This window comes from Patagioenas fasciata, chromosome 20, assembly GCF_037038585.1.
Source record: "Patagioenas fasciata isolate bPatFas1 chromosome 20, bPatFas1.hap1, whole genome shotgun sequence".
NCBI lineage: Eukaryota > Metazoa > Chordata > Aves > Columbiformes > Columbidae > Patagioenas > Patagioenas fasciata.
The window spans coordinates 2,581,887-2,594,338 of record NC_092539.1 but is presented as its reverse complement, the minus strand read 5'-3'; the positions used below and the strand labels follow the sequence as shown (position 1 = coordinate 2,594,338).

The following is a 12,452-nucleotide window of genomic DNA, read 5'->3' as shown; positions in this document are numbered from 1 at the left end:
TATGTAACAACTGAAAAAGAAAAAGCGTCCTTCACTCTCAGAATTAGCTCCCTCTATGGAGGGATCACATGTCAAGACGCAGTGCAGAGCAAAGGACAGCAAAATACAAAAATACACACAAATTAGCAAATTTGGGATAATATACAAAGACAAAATCTCTGACTTGTCAGCCATCAGGAAACTGTTCCCATGGTAAAGCTAAACTCTAAGTTCAGGAAGAAGGAAAAATAGTAAAAATCTAAATTGGCAGGGGGGTGGTCACCAAGGCTAACGCTCATCAGTTTAACACTCACCGATAACACAGACCATCGCTTCTCTTCCCTGCCTACTAAAAGTGATCCTGAATCTTCTATCTCCCAGCCAGAATATTATGCAGAGAAGTACACTTGATCCCTCCAGCTCTGAACACCTCATTATTTTGCATAGCTACCATTCAAAGGGGAATGTTTCCAACACAAGGCCAGTCCAGCACCCCGTCCCCCCTCAATAACTATGCACCTGGAGCATGGGAGGACGTTTCAAAACGCCAGATCAGCACTGTGTTCACTCTCTCATCTAAGACATGGGGGACCACAGCAAAAAAGCCTTGTTCTTTATGAACATCATAGCCCTGAAGGGTTGGAATTAATCCTTTCTAAATCACTGTGATTCAATGTCTAAGCTTAATCAATGCTTCGTGATTCATGCCAACCCATATGCTATGCATGCCAACAGATTGATCTCAAGAACAGAATCCCAGAATGTCAGGGGTTGAAGGGACCTGGAAAGCTCATCCAGTGCAATCCCCCATGGAGCAGGAACACCCAGCTGAGGTTCCACAGGAAGGGGTCCAGGCGGGTTTGAATGTCTGCAGAGAAGGAGACTCCACAACCTCCCTGGGCAGCCTGGGCCAGGCTCTGCCACCCTCACCACGAAGAAGTTGCTTCTTATATTTAAGTGGAACCTCCTGTGTTCCAGTTTGCACCCATGCCCCTTGTCCTGTCACTGGTTGTCACCGAGAAGAGCCTGGCTCCATCCTCCTGACACTGCCCCTTTCCATACTGATCCCCATGAATGAGTCACCCCTCAGTCTCCGCCAAACTGAAGAGCCCCAGCTCCCTCAGCCTTTCCTCATTAAGGGAAAAGAACCACAGCTGGGTTTGTTCTTACGCTCTCCTGGATGCAGACTTCCAGCCTGCCGTCCTGCACCACGTAGATGCTGTTGTCCAGCTGCCCAGGCCGGATGATGTATTCACCTTCATGCAACTGCACAAAGAACATGTGCTTGCACAGCTCCAGGAAAAGAGGTTTCTCAAAGTGGCCAAGGACCCTGCAGGGAAAAAAAACACAAAGGGAAGCCTAAAATTGCCCTTATCCTTGGGAAATCCTCCCTAAATTAGCAAAGCCCCCAGACACAAACAGCGGAGGAACCCCAGCAGCAAGGCAGGATGGAATTCCCCATGCAGAAGGGCAAGAGCCCTGTGAAATGCTGAAAACTGTAAAGACTGGAGGTCCTTTTTGAACAGCACTCTGAGCAACACCAGGCTCTGAAGAACATATATCCAGTCTTCCTCACGGCTTTTGAAGGGGAAGAAATATAAAAACCTGCAACAGATTCACACACTGCATGAAAAAATTGACCCTTGGGAACTTGCCCTCTTAGCACAGCCACCCTGTCTGTGCAACCAGAACACACGAAAAATACTGAAAACAAAGGGAAAAATCCCTGTCATCTGCATGAATTTGTAACTTGGAATACTGCAGCTAATGTGCACCTGGACCCTGCAATACTGGAACCAGTCGGTCACTATCACACACAGAAATATGCCTCTTAAACCTGATCATTCTGTGCACAGCACCAAAGGGCCCTTCGTATGGCTCCACTCCCTCACATTTAACAGCATCAATCAATCAAATCCTGCTGCAACATCAATTAGTCACAGGAGATCATAATTCCACAGCAGAAAGTTCGGATGATTTAAATAGCAGTTTTATTGCAGTACGTATGACCTTCAGGACTAAATTATGTCAGAACTGGGAGTAACATGAACATACGCAAACAAAACCAAAATTACAGGTCTGGAGATGGCATTCACTTCGCTGCGTCAATACAAACATTGGACTGAACGGGCACAAAGACCCTCCCACAACCCCCCCAGGGCTGTGAGGGTTGTGTTTGATTCTGTTTGCAACCTTTTTAGCCAGAGAAATAAAAGATTCTGCAGTTTAGCAAGTTGTCAATATGGTATCCAATTAGCATTTCCAAATGATGATGCCTTTCTGTATCAAAAATTGTCTGATATTCTAAAGAGAACTTAAAACATACTAAAAGAAATCTGTTCATGTCAAAAAAAGCTTAATTATCATCATGCCCCAAATCAGGCCACTAACGTATGTCCTCAACTGTTTTCTTAATGCTTCTAGAAAATCAGAAGTCATGTATCCTTTCCCCATATGAACACTCAGTCAACTGCTTAACGAGTCTGACCATGCAGAGACAAACTTTAAGACTTGACACAAACCGCTAAATATTTAGATCACTTGAACATCCACCAAATGCAAACCCCAAACTTTTCTCTCCATTTCGAATTACCTGACATTTTTCAGCATGTATAAGACTTCCGATGGCAAATGGGAATTCTTGACATCAAATTCGGTCAGATCTGCCTCTAGCAAGGAGGGAGGTGGCTCTCTGGGCTGCAGAGTCGGACTTTCTTTCTTAATACGCAGAATCCTACAAAATAAAACAGAAGGCAGAGAGTTCAGGAACCAGGCTCCATGGTGGGAATTTTCCCCTTCCTGAAATTCCGAGTACCTTTTGGCCAACGATAAAACTTTGGTCCGTTTCCGCATCCTTTGGCGAGGCATCGTGTTCCCAACCAGAGTGTTCGGAAGGGTTGTAACCTAGAAGGAAATCACAAAAACAAAGAAGACATTTACTAAAACTCAAATCAAACTAAAAACCAAACCCCAACCCACCAGTTCCAACCCTGCAAAGGCTCCAACTCATCTACCAAGTCACCAAAACGTGAGCAGAGAAGCGCTTGCACAAGACCTTGTAGGATTGGAATGATCTACTCCGGGATCACAGTCTTTCTAGAAAGCAAAAGGAGTATACTTGGATTTTATTAAGCTACTACTACAGTGGTAATAGATGGTAGAGCGAAAAAAACCCAGTTACACAGTTCTTGCTCAGAAACCCCCCAGAGCAGGCAGAGCAGCCACGTTCACAGCTCCAGCCGGTGCTGCTGACAAACGAGCGCTGTGTTCATTCCTGAGCTGCTGACAAACTCCCCACGCACCAGCAAGGCTCCCAGTTGCTTTTAACAGGTACTACGTGCCGCCTCCTGGCCAAATGCAACAACTGCAAGGCCGAAAAAACACCTATTCGTTACTTTCCAAACATTATAGTTCTCTGTTTGCTTCTCAGGGAGCTGAACCCCAGGAAAAAGTTTCTCTCTCCAAAAACAAAACAAATCTTTAATTTGGAGACTCAATTATTTTTCTCTTCTTGGGAGTAAAAATCTTGGTACTTTATAAAAAATGCATGAAGTACAATCAACAGCAGTTAGTTTCTAACATTCTATGTCTTACTCAGAAATAAAAGAAAGTCTAAAATTGCAAAGCAAAAACCACCTGAAATTATCTTAGTACATGGAACTCTAAGCATTCTTTACTTATGTTACGTATGAACACCTGTGTTAAAGAATATTACAATTACAAAGTCGCTGGCAACACACACAACTTCCTTTCACTAGGGGTGTTTTTAGCCAAGGCTGATCCGCAATATAGGAGTGAGGTTCAGGGAGTAATCTCCTCCACAATGAGACACAGCCCACAACTGAACTTTAAAACCAGCACAGTGTCTAATTATTAAGTCCAAGCATTTGAGTTCACCGGGGTGAGGCGGAGCAGTGTGTGAGCAGGAGGCTGCGGCAGCTCGCAGGAGGAAGCGTTTGCTCCTCATCACGCAGTGACAACAAAGCAAGTTCACTCGCCTGCACATTATTTCTTTACAGATGTTGTTTACGGTGCCCTGGCACCGTCAGTGCACAGCTGGATTCCAGCAGGTTGTCCCACAGTCAGGACACCCCTTGCTCTGCCGGTGACCCCAAAAGAGATCAGTCCTAATCACAGAATCCCAGAATGTGAGGGGTTGAAGGGACCTGGAAAGCTCATGCAGTGCAATCCCCCCATGGAGCAGGAACACCCAGCTGAGGTTCCACAGGAAGGTGTCCAGGCGGGTTTGAATGTCTGCAGAGAAGGAGACTCCACAGCCTCCCTGGGCAGCCTGGGCCAGGCTCTGCCACCCTCACCAGGAAGAAGTTGCTTCTCATCCTTAAGTGGAACCTCCTGTGTTCCAGTTTGAACCCATTGCCCCTTGTCCTGTCACTGGTTGTCACCCAGCAGAGCCTGGCTCCATCCTCCTGACACTGCCCCTTTCCATATTGATCCCCAGGAATGAGTCCCCCCTCAGTCTCCTCTTCTCCAGCTCCAGAGCCCCAGCTCCCTCAGCCTTTCCTCACACGGGAGATGCTCCACTCCCTTCAGCATCTTGGTGGCTGCGCTGGACTCTCCAGCAGTTCCCTGTCCTTCTGGAGCTGAGGGGCCACAACTGGACACAATATTCCAGATGCAGCCTCCAGATCCTGCTCCCCCAGGCTGCAGAGCCCGCTGGACCTGCACCCTGGCTCTGCCTCTCCAGGGCAGTGGGCAGGGACCACTTACCAGTGTATTTATCACTATTCATTCAACAAGTAACCACAAACAAGCACTAACCATTTGTTACTCTGGTTACTTCTGGTGTGAGAAGCGCTGAGTAAGGAAATAACCTCGACCTCCAGGACCTCCAGCACAAGCTTGTACCAAAACCCAACACAAAACCTCTGCACCAGCACAGCCACTCACGGCACCTCTGAGAAAATGAGTTTTATTGACTGTGGTGGTACAGTCAGGAATAAAAAACTAATCTCACATGCTGTATACACAAAGGAGGTTCAAGGGAAGTGTGTATTTTGAGGAGAAAGACAGGAAGATGAAGCTCCTCAGTTAAATCCAGGCAGTCAGTGTTGAACACCTAAGACGCCTACTGAGAGTAACCTCATACATTAAAGAAAATGTCTCTCTGCAGATTTTCTTGAGACTTCTTGTTGTAATTTCCCATGAAAAGCCACTTGCAAAGACAAAGTAAAAAAAAAAAAACAAACAAAAAACACTAAATATCAACCAGGCATAGACTCAAAGGATTGTGGAGCAATCTCCCTTATGAGGGAGTGGAGCATCTCCCGTGTGAGGAAAGGCTGAGGGAGCTGGGGCTCTGGAGCTGGAGAAGAGGAGACTGAGGGGGGACTCATTCCTGGGGATCAATATGGAAAGGGGGAGTGTCAGGAGGATGGAGCCAGGCTCTTCTGGGTGACAACCAGTGACAGGACAAGGGGCAATGGGTGCAAACTGGAACACAGGAGGTTCCACTTAAATTTGAGAAGCAACTTCTTCCCGGTGAGGGTGGCAGAGCCTGGCCCAGGCTGCCCAGGGAGGTTGTGGAGTCTCCTTCTCTGCAGACATTCAAACCCGCCTGGACCCCTTCCTGTGGAACCTCAGCTGGGTGTTCCTGCTCCATGGGGGGATTGCACTGGATGAGCTTTCCAGGTCCCTTCAACCCCTGACATTCTGGGATTCTGTGCGATTTAACCAACTGATGCAGAAACAGGTTCAGGACTGACGGAAAATTCTTGAGAAGACCTTTCAGAATAACAGGACAGGAGCAACACCAGGATGGGAACCTGAGTGCGGAGATGGCACTCCTTGTGACAACCCAAGGCAGAGAGCTCGATCTTGGGATAAAACCCTCTCGAACACTCTCTAATGAGACTGTTTGACAAGTCCGATTTGCAATTGGTAACGAGAAAACAGGGCCTCGTATGCTGAAGGGCTTAGTGTTCTTCACAGACTGTAGAAAGTAAATATGAGTGTCTGGTTCGCAGACAGACTCACACAGGAGAGAAGGCGCCAGATTCCAGTGGGAAGGCACTGCTGGTAGTCACCGTGTGAAAGGGACAACCCTGAGGTAATGAATATCTTGAATATAATCCTAAATACTAAGACAGAGAGTTTACTACTGAGATATATATTAAAAAAGAAAATTCAACTCCATAGCAGAGTCAGATTTACTCCTACCCTCAATGTCTGCAAATATTGCTGAAAGAGGTAAGGCTGGGCCAGAAAGAGAAGCTTTTGCTGTTCCATCAGAATTCAGACAGAATTCCAGGAGCTCTGAAACATTCCCAAAATTCCAGTGAAGTTGTCTGGGTTGAAGGTCCTGGGCCAGGCTAAGCAAGTGAAGTCTGTAACACCTCTCAAAGTGGATTTTAATCTTCCCTCCCACCACACCAGATCCCCTCACCTTCCTCATGATCTTCCGCCCGTAGAACATCACTTTGTCTCGCTTGCGGAATCGGTACTGAGGCACATGTGGCTGGAGTTGTTCTGAAAAAGAGGAGCATCCCGTCAGAAACCACCGGCAGCTCTGTGCTAACGGAAAGAGAATGGAGCACAGGCTCCAGAGCAGCTGCGGTTCCCATCTGCGGAGCTGCAAGCTCCTGTGGCCAGCGTTTGGAACTGAAACCAACACAAGGCACCTCATTATCCAGCTCTGGTCAGCCACGCCAGACTAGGGAAGAGCTGGCTGGAGGCTCTGCCTAATCACCAGAGAGATTAAATGGCTCTAAACAGATATAAGGATTTAATCTCACCAAGGAAACCTCTAATTCACCTGTTTCTCATTATTGTAATGGTGAAATTGCAGCAGGGTTGAAATTCTTTGCATGCCAGCTATACTACAGCCATCATAGAGAAATAAGACATCCAGCGTCCTGCACATGACAGTTGTGAATCCTATGCTCACAAATGGGTAAGTGAATTAACCAAGTCCTTCAGCCTTTCAAAGCTGTTTTCCTGCAAGAACCACCAGCTTTGCAGTGAGCAATGGGTACAAACCAACACGGAATGTACCGCTTGTTGCTACAAAAATACTGAGGTAACTGAGAAGCTTTTAAAACACACATAGTTCATGGGTACTTACTGGATCGTTTCACTCGTCTGTAAACGACAAACACGACAATCGCTATGAGGAGCAACGCGACCGCCGCTCCAATGGCAATTCCGGTCAGCTGGGGGAGGAATTCAGGGAGGAAAGAAGTCAGCAACTTCTACACTTGGAGATTTTTAAGTACAGTTTGCAGGACTAAAGAACACTTAGGTCAGTAAGAAGTCTAAAAGTCAAGCACATTCATAAATATTTACTTTTTAATTAAAACATCACATATGCAAAAAGTTTTAGTTTAAACTACATCAGTGTCTCACACATAAGCTCACATGCAAAATATTCAGCGTTTTTCCCCCCGTGAGCTGATCACCTCAATGCACACGGGATGAAATAACAGGCATTCACTCCTGCCTCATACACAGTGACAAACAAACACACACTCAGACTTTGACTGTGATTCCTGGAGCTCCCGAGAAGCTCCACACTATTTACACACACACGGTGGTTCACCCGGCTGATTGGAGCTGTACGTTACCATAGTGGTCTGTATTCTGTCTTCCACAAACTGCAGAATGGCTGTTCCGCTCGCTGGTAGCACAGTCTAGCGCCAAAACAAACGTGAAATTAGTTTCCCGCAACTGGGAAAAAGTCTCAATAAAAACATCTTGGTGCCTGGTCTGGCACACAAAACACAACTTGATTGTATTTGTCAGCATCTTTCAGCTTTGCAAACAGCAGACAAACAGTGGAGAGGGGTCATTAGTGGAGTTCTATGGTGCCAGGATTCCTAAATAGTCCTAAAACAGGGTCAAATGGTGAAGTGATATTAGGAACAAGGAGGAAACAAATCAAGTTCAAGGACAGATACGTCCCCCTGTAAGTCTTGAGCCTCACAAGTACTTGAATCTGAAGTACTACACACAGTTCTGGTCCCAGTTTTTGCCTTCAGTCACTCACAGAGTTTGTTCCAGTTCTACAGAGCAAATCAAACTCCTGCCTGGGCGGTCAGCACAAACGGATCACTGCTCTCACGTTGTCGTCTTCAGCTGCTTTAACGCAGCACACCGACAATTTACTTTCCCAATGTTAGTCAAACTAACTCTACCATTGTTATAATCAGACTGTTATTAGGGGAATTGTAGTGAAAAGTCACAAGAATTTGAGGAAAAATAAGTTGACAAATTGTTAGCAACAAATACATTTTGGCAAAATACAGAGGTTCTCCTGCCCCTCTGCTCTGCCCTGGGGAGACCACACCTGGAATATTGTGTCCAGTTGTGGCCCCTCAGTTCCAGAAGGACAGGGAACTGCTGGAGAGAGTCCAGCGCAGCCACCAAGATGCTGAAGGGAGTGGAGCATCTCCCGTGTGAGGAAAGGCTGAGGGAGCTGGGGCTCTGGAGCTGGAGAAGAGGAGACTGAGGGGGGACTCATTCCTGGGGATCAATATGGAAAGGGGCAGTGTCAGGAGGATGGAGCCAGGCTCTTCTGGGTGACAACCAGTGACAGGACAAGGGGCAATGGGTTCAAACTGGAACACAGGAGGTTCCACTGAAATTTGAGAAGCAACTTCTTCCTGGTGAGGGTGGCAGAGCCTGGCCCAGGTTGCCCAGGGAGGTTGTGGAGTCTCCTTCTCTGCAGACATTCAAACCCGCCTGGACACCTTCCTGTGGAACCTCAGCTGGGTGTTCCTGCTCCATGGGGGGATTGCACTGGATGAGCTTTCCAGGGCACTTCAACCCCTGACATTCTGCGATTCTGTGATTCTTGGTGTAAGTCTATTGTGGTCACTTAATTTATTTCCCCTTGACACTATAAGGGACTTAAACAGTTCTGCCACTGTTCAGGCCCGTATGATCTCAAATAACAGCAAAAATAGTTGTTGCCAACTGACAGTCACATTGCTGCGACATGAGGGGAAGAAACACATCACAGAGTCACAGAGTGTTAGGGATTGGAAGGGACCTCAAAAGATCATCTAGTCCACAAAACACACACACGCACAGACCCAGCCCTCCCGCCTTGATACAGAAAAACAACGGGAGAAAAAAGAATCTCAAACCTCGACGAAAAACTGCGAGGTTGCTGCAGAGTTTCTCAAAAACACTGATGAAAACATGATATGCGTCCCGTGTGGCGCATCATTTCAAGGAGAATCCTTGTGGAAAAGCTGGGAAAGCAGCACAGGGGCTGCAACCCCAGAGATGCTTCAAACGCCTACACGGTCCTTGTTACATCACAGCACCTGGGACGGGTGTGACGTCACCGTGACGTCACCATGGGACACCCCAAACCCGCAGGAGCTCTCTGAGGAGTGTGACAGAGCTCACACGCGCCTTACAGGGCTTCAAACAACTCCTGGAGGCAAAACTCATCTTGAGCAATCCCAAAAAGAGCCTCGCTAAGGGTATGTATTATATCAGCATAAATAGCATTTGTCTGCTTTTTCCAGTGATGCTGAAATTCCATTAAGAAAGTGAGAATTAACAGTAATTAACAGAAATATACAGCTGCACAAACGCTCCCGCCCGTCCAGAGCACCAAGCACAGAACGAGCGGCTCTGCTGAGAGTTTAACCAACGAAAGGCAAACAGTGAGACAAACACCAGGCAGGGAGGGGTGGGAACCCTTATCTGCCCCGAAACCAAGGACTCAAACAGGATCACTCAGGACATCAGACTTCCCTGTAGCTCCTCAGCACACGGGCTCACATGCCGATGTTTTGAGTACAGATACGGGATTATCACAAAAATTTAACCACATACGAGTAGGCTGTACGTGTTTTTCAGTTGTGAGAAGAACTATTTCCTATCCTATTATACATAACATTACATATTATATAGAACTATTTCCTATGGGCCTTGTCTTTCGTTACTACGAAAAGCACCACAAGCCTTGTTAGACTAATTTTTCTATTTATGATCAAGAACAGACGCAAGAAGCTGCCAGAGAATTGTGCAATTCTTCCATCTTTTAGGCTAAAACTGTACTGTTGAAGAAACAGGTACTTAAATCATAACATTCTAACACCTTAGAACGTTAATAAAAACAGACACGTGAAAAAATGGGACCAGTCTTAAATCTTTTGGCGGGATGAATCTCTTATCAAGAAAGATTTTTTCAAAGTATCATTATATCTAAAGACATTACCTAAATGTTATCAAACTAGGCACAGTAGCTTTCAGCTTCCGGAAATACAGGGGAAATAAATATGTCGAAAAATAATAACGAAGTATCCCATACCTCGAGGCTGGTGCTGTTGCTTTCGTTATCCATGGCTGGCGGGACATCAGGAGCAAAACTAAGGAAAACAAAAAGAGACGGCTGAGTTAGGAGACGACCGTACTGTCTAATGTAATGTGTTTTTAACTTTGCAACACAAAGCAAACAGAACTTCCCTTCGAATCCGGCAGGAACAGACAATCCAAGGGGAAAATGTTATTTTTTAGTGCATTGTCGCTGTCTGTGTGTTGAGGAGCAGAACCCAGCAAAGGCAGAGACACCAGAGCGGCCGCAGCTCCCGGGAAGCGGCTGAGTCTCCACTCCCCCGGAGGGGGAACCGCCGGGACCCCCGGAGCCCTTCCCCGCACACACCGGTCCCCGCGTCCCCTTTGCTCCAAGGAACCCGCAGCTCCCGGTGCCGAGTCCGGGACACGGGGACACTTCACTGACATTCACCGACACGGGGACGCTCCACCGACACCTCACCGGGCACAGCGCGGAGCCGCAGCCCTGGCAGCGGCTCAGCCCAGCCCGGCTCACCCCGCCCGTGCTGCCGCCGCAGCGGGCGGAGCCCCCGGCGCTGCCCCGCTCCCCGTTAACGTAAATCACGGAACGCGGACGCAAATCAAAATAAAAAAACAACCTCCCGGCCGGGCCAGGGGGCACCGGCACCTCCCGAGCTGCCGCCACAGGCCCTGCCAAGCCCCGGGCACCCAGGTCAGGTCGGGTCGGGTCAGGTCCCCTCACCTGCCGCCGCCGCGCCCCGAACCGCCGCCACCACCGAGGTCAAAAGTCACCACCGGGGGCGACGGTGGCGGCGGGAAGACCCTGCCCGCCGAGGGACAGGCCCCGCCCACTCCGCGGGCTCCCCGCTGCGGATTGGTGAGGAAAGCCCCCACCCCCGCGCCGAGTGGCCCGCGTCCTGCGCAGGTTAGGATGGGCGCTGCGGATTGGCTGGTGCGCTTCGGCCAATGGGAGCGGGCGGTGTTGGCGTGTGCGGAGGCCGTGGCGCGCTGAGGTGAAGGCTGCTCTGCGCGGCCGGTACCGCAGGGGAGGTCGGATCCGGTTTCGCTGACCCCCCGGTGCGCGGCATGGGGCTGCTCACCGCGCTGGCCCGCGGGCTGGTGCGCGGCGCCGACCGCATGTCCCCGTTCACCAGCAAGCGCGGCCCGCGAAGCCACAACAAGGGCCGGGGCGCCAAGAAGCTGGGGGTGCTGACGGCCGGCAAGAAGTTCGTCCTCCTCAGGGAGATGGTGCCGCAGTTCATCGTCCCCAACCTGGAGGGCTTCAAGCTCAAACCCTACGTCTCGTATCGCGCCCCCGAGGGCTCCGAGCCGCCCATGACGGCCAAGCAGCTCTTCAGCGAGGTGGTGGCTCCTCGCATCGAGAAGGACGTGAAGGACGGGACGTTCGAGCCCGGCAACCTGGAGAAGTACGGCTTCGAGCCCACGCAGGAGGGGAAGCTCTTCCAGCTCTTCCCCAAGAACTACGTGCGGTAGAGCATCGTGGGAAGAACATCGCCCTGCTGTGAGAGACTGTCACTGGCTATTAAAAGCAACCCCTTCCTCTTGGTCTCTCTGCAATGTCTGGTTTAAATTGGCGGTTAATGTTTCCTCCCCAGCTAAGGGAAGTGTTATTTGTGTGTGGTTGTGTAAGCATGTGGGCGTCCTGCTCTCAGACAAGAGCTGGTTGATCAGACGCTGATAATTAACAGGCGGCAGTTTCTCTCCAGGCGGCTGAAACATCATTTTGTCCTTCTGAGAAGGAATTCCTGCCCTCCGGGAGTGAGAGGACAGGTCTGCCCATTTCAGGAGGGTCCAGGGTTCCCCGGCTATGGGGACAGGGCACTGACAGCGCACCCCAAGGGGCACCAGTGGCCAAACAAGGGACACGGGGATGCCCCCAGCTCCAGCTGTGTTCCACTGACTCAGGACTGAGACCTACAATGGGCAAAGCCAAGTCTGTACCCTAAACTCTCTGAGAACTGTTGTTTATATTAAATGTCATGATTTTCCTGAATTCCCCAAGTCTTAAAGCTTCTCTTTCTTTTAGGGTAAATCAGGATACAGTTACCAGGTACATCTAATGTCTGTGCTTTAGCAGTGCAGCTGCTTGAAATTGCAAGGTAACTGTTTAAATTTGAAACATATCTCAAGGGTTGTTACCTTGGGACATTATTAGAAGAGCAGTGTCTTGCTGTTCACCAAAT

The 12,452-nt window shown here is 48.9% G+C and overlaps 2 protein-coding genes across 4 annotated transcripts in view; one reads left to right on the top strand and one right to left on the bottom strand.

Moving 5' to 3' along the window:
* PNPLA7 (patatin like domain 7, lysophospholipase) overlaps positions 1-11,173 on the bottom strand; it is a 129,831-nt gene extending 118,658 nt beyond the window's left edge. The window contains exons 1-8 of one of the 3 annotated variants that reach the window (XM_065853939.2): positions 10,991-11,173; positions 10,265-10,322; positions 7,560-7,625; positions 7,061-7,148; positions 6,383-6,465; positions 2,795-2,883; positions 2,573-2,713; positions 1,150-1,309 (exon numbers count right to left, since the gene is read on the bottom strand). In XM_065853939.2, the coding sequence (XP_065710011.2) occupies positions 1,150-1,309; positions 2,573-2,713; positions 2,795-2,883; positions 6,383-6,465; positions 7,061-7,148; positions 7,560-7,625; positions 10,265-10,297 (660 nt within the window). In that variant the 5' untranslated portion in view covers positions 10,298-10,322; positions 10,991-11,173. Of the gene's footprint in view, positions 1-1,149; positions 1,310-2,572; positions 2,714-2,794; positions 2,884-6,382; positions 6,466-7,060; positions 7,149-7,559; positions 7,626-10,264; positions 10,323-10,886; positions 10,968-10,990 lie in introns of those variants that run through there. The other 2 variants (XM_065853940.2, XM_065853938.2) reach the window with 2 other exon arrangements.
* Positions 11,174-11,215: 42 nt separating this feature from the next.
* MRPL41 (mitochondrial ribosomal protein L41) lies at positions 11,216-12,262 on the top strand. The gene has a single exon (XM_065853867.2). It carries the CDS (start codon positions 11,335-11,337, stop codon positions 11,740-11,742), a length of 408 nt encoding a protein of 135 aa, XP_065709939.1. The 5' UTR covers positions 11,216-11,334; the 3' UTR covers positions 11,743-12,262.
* The last annotated feature ends 190 nt before the right edge of the window (positions 12,263-12,452 follow it).

What these genes read in the sequence shown, in the direction of transcription:
- MRPL41 (XM_065853867.2), top strand. Translation starts at nt 11,335, where the DNA reads ATGGGGCTGCTCACCGCGCTGGCCCGCGGGCTGGTGCGCGGCGCCGAC.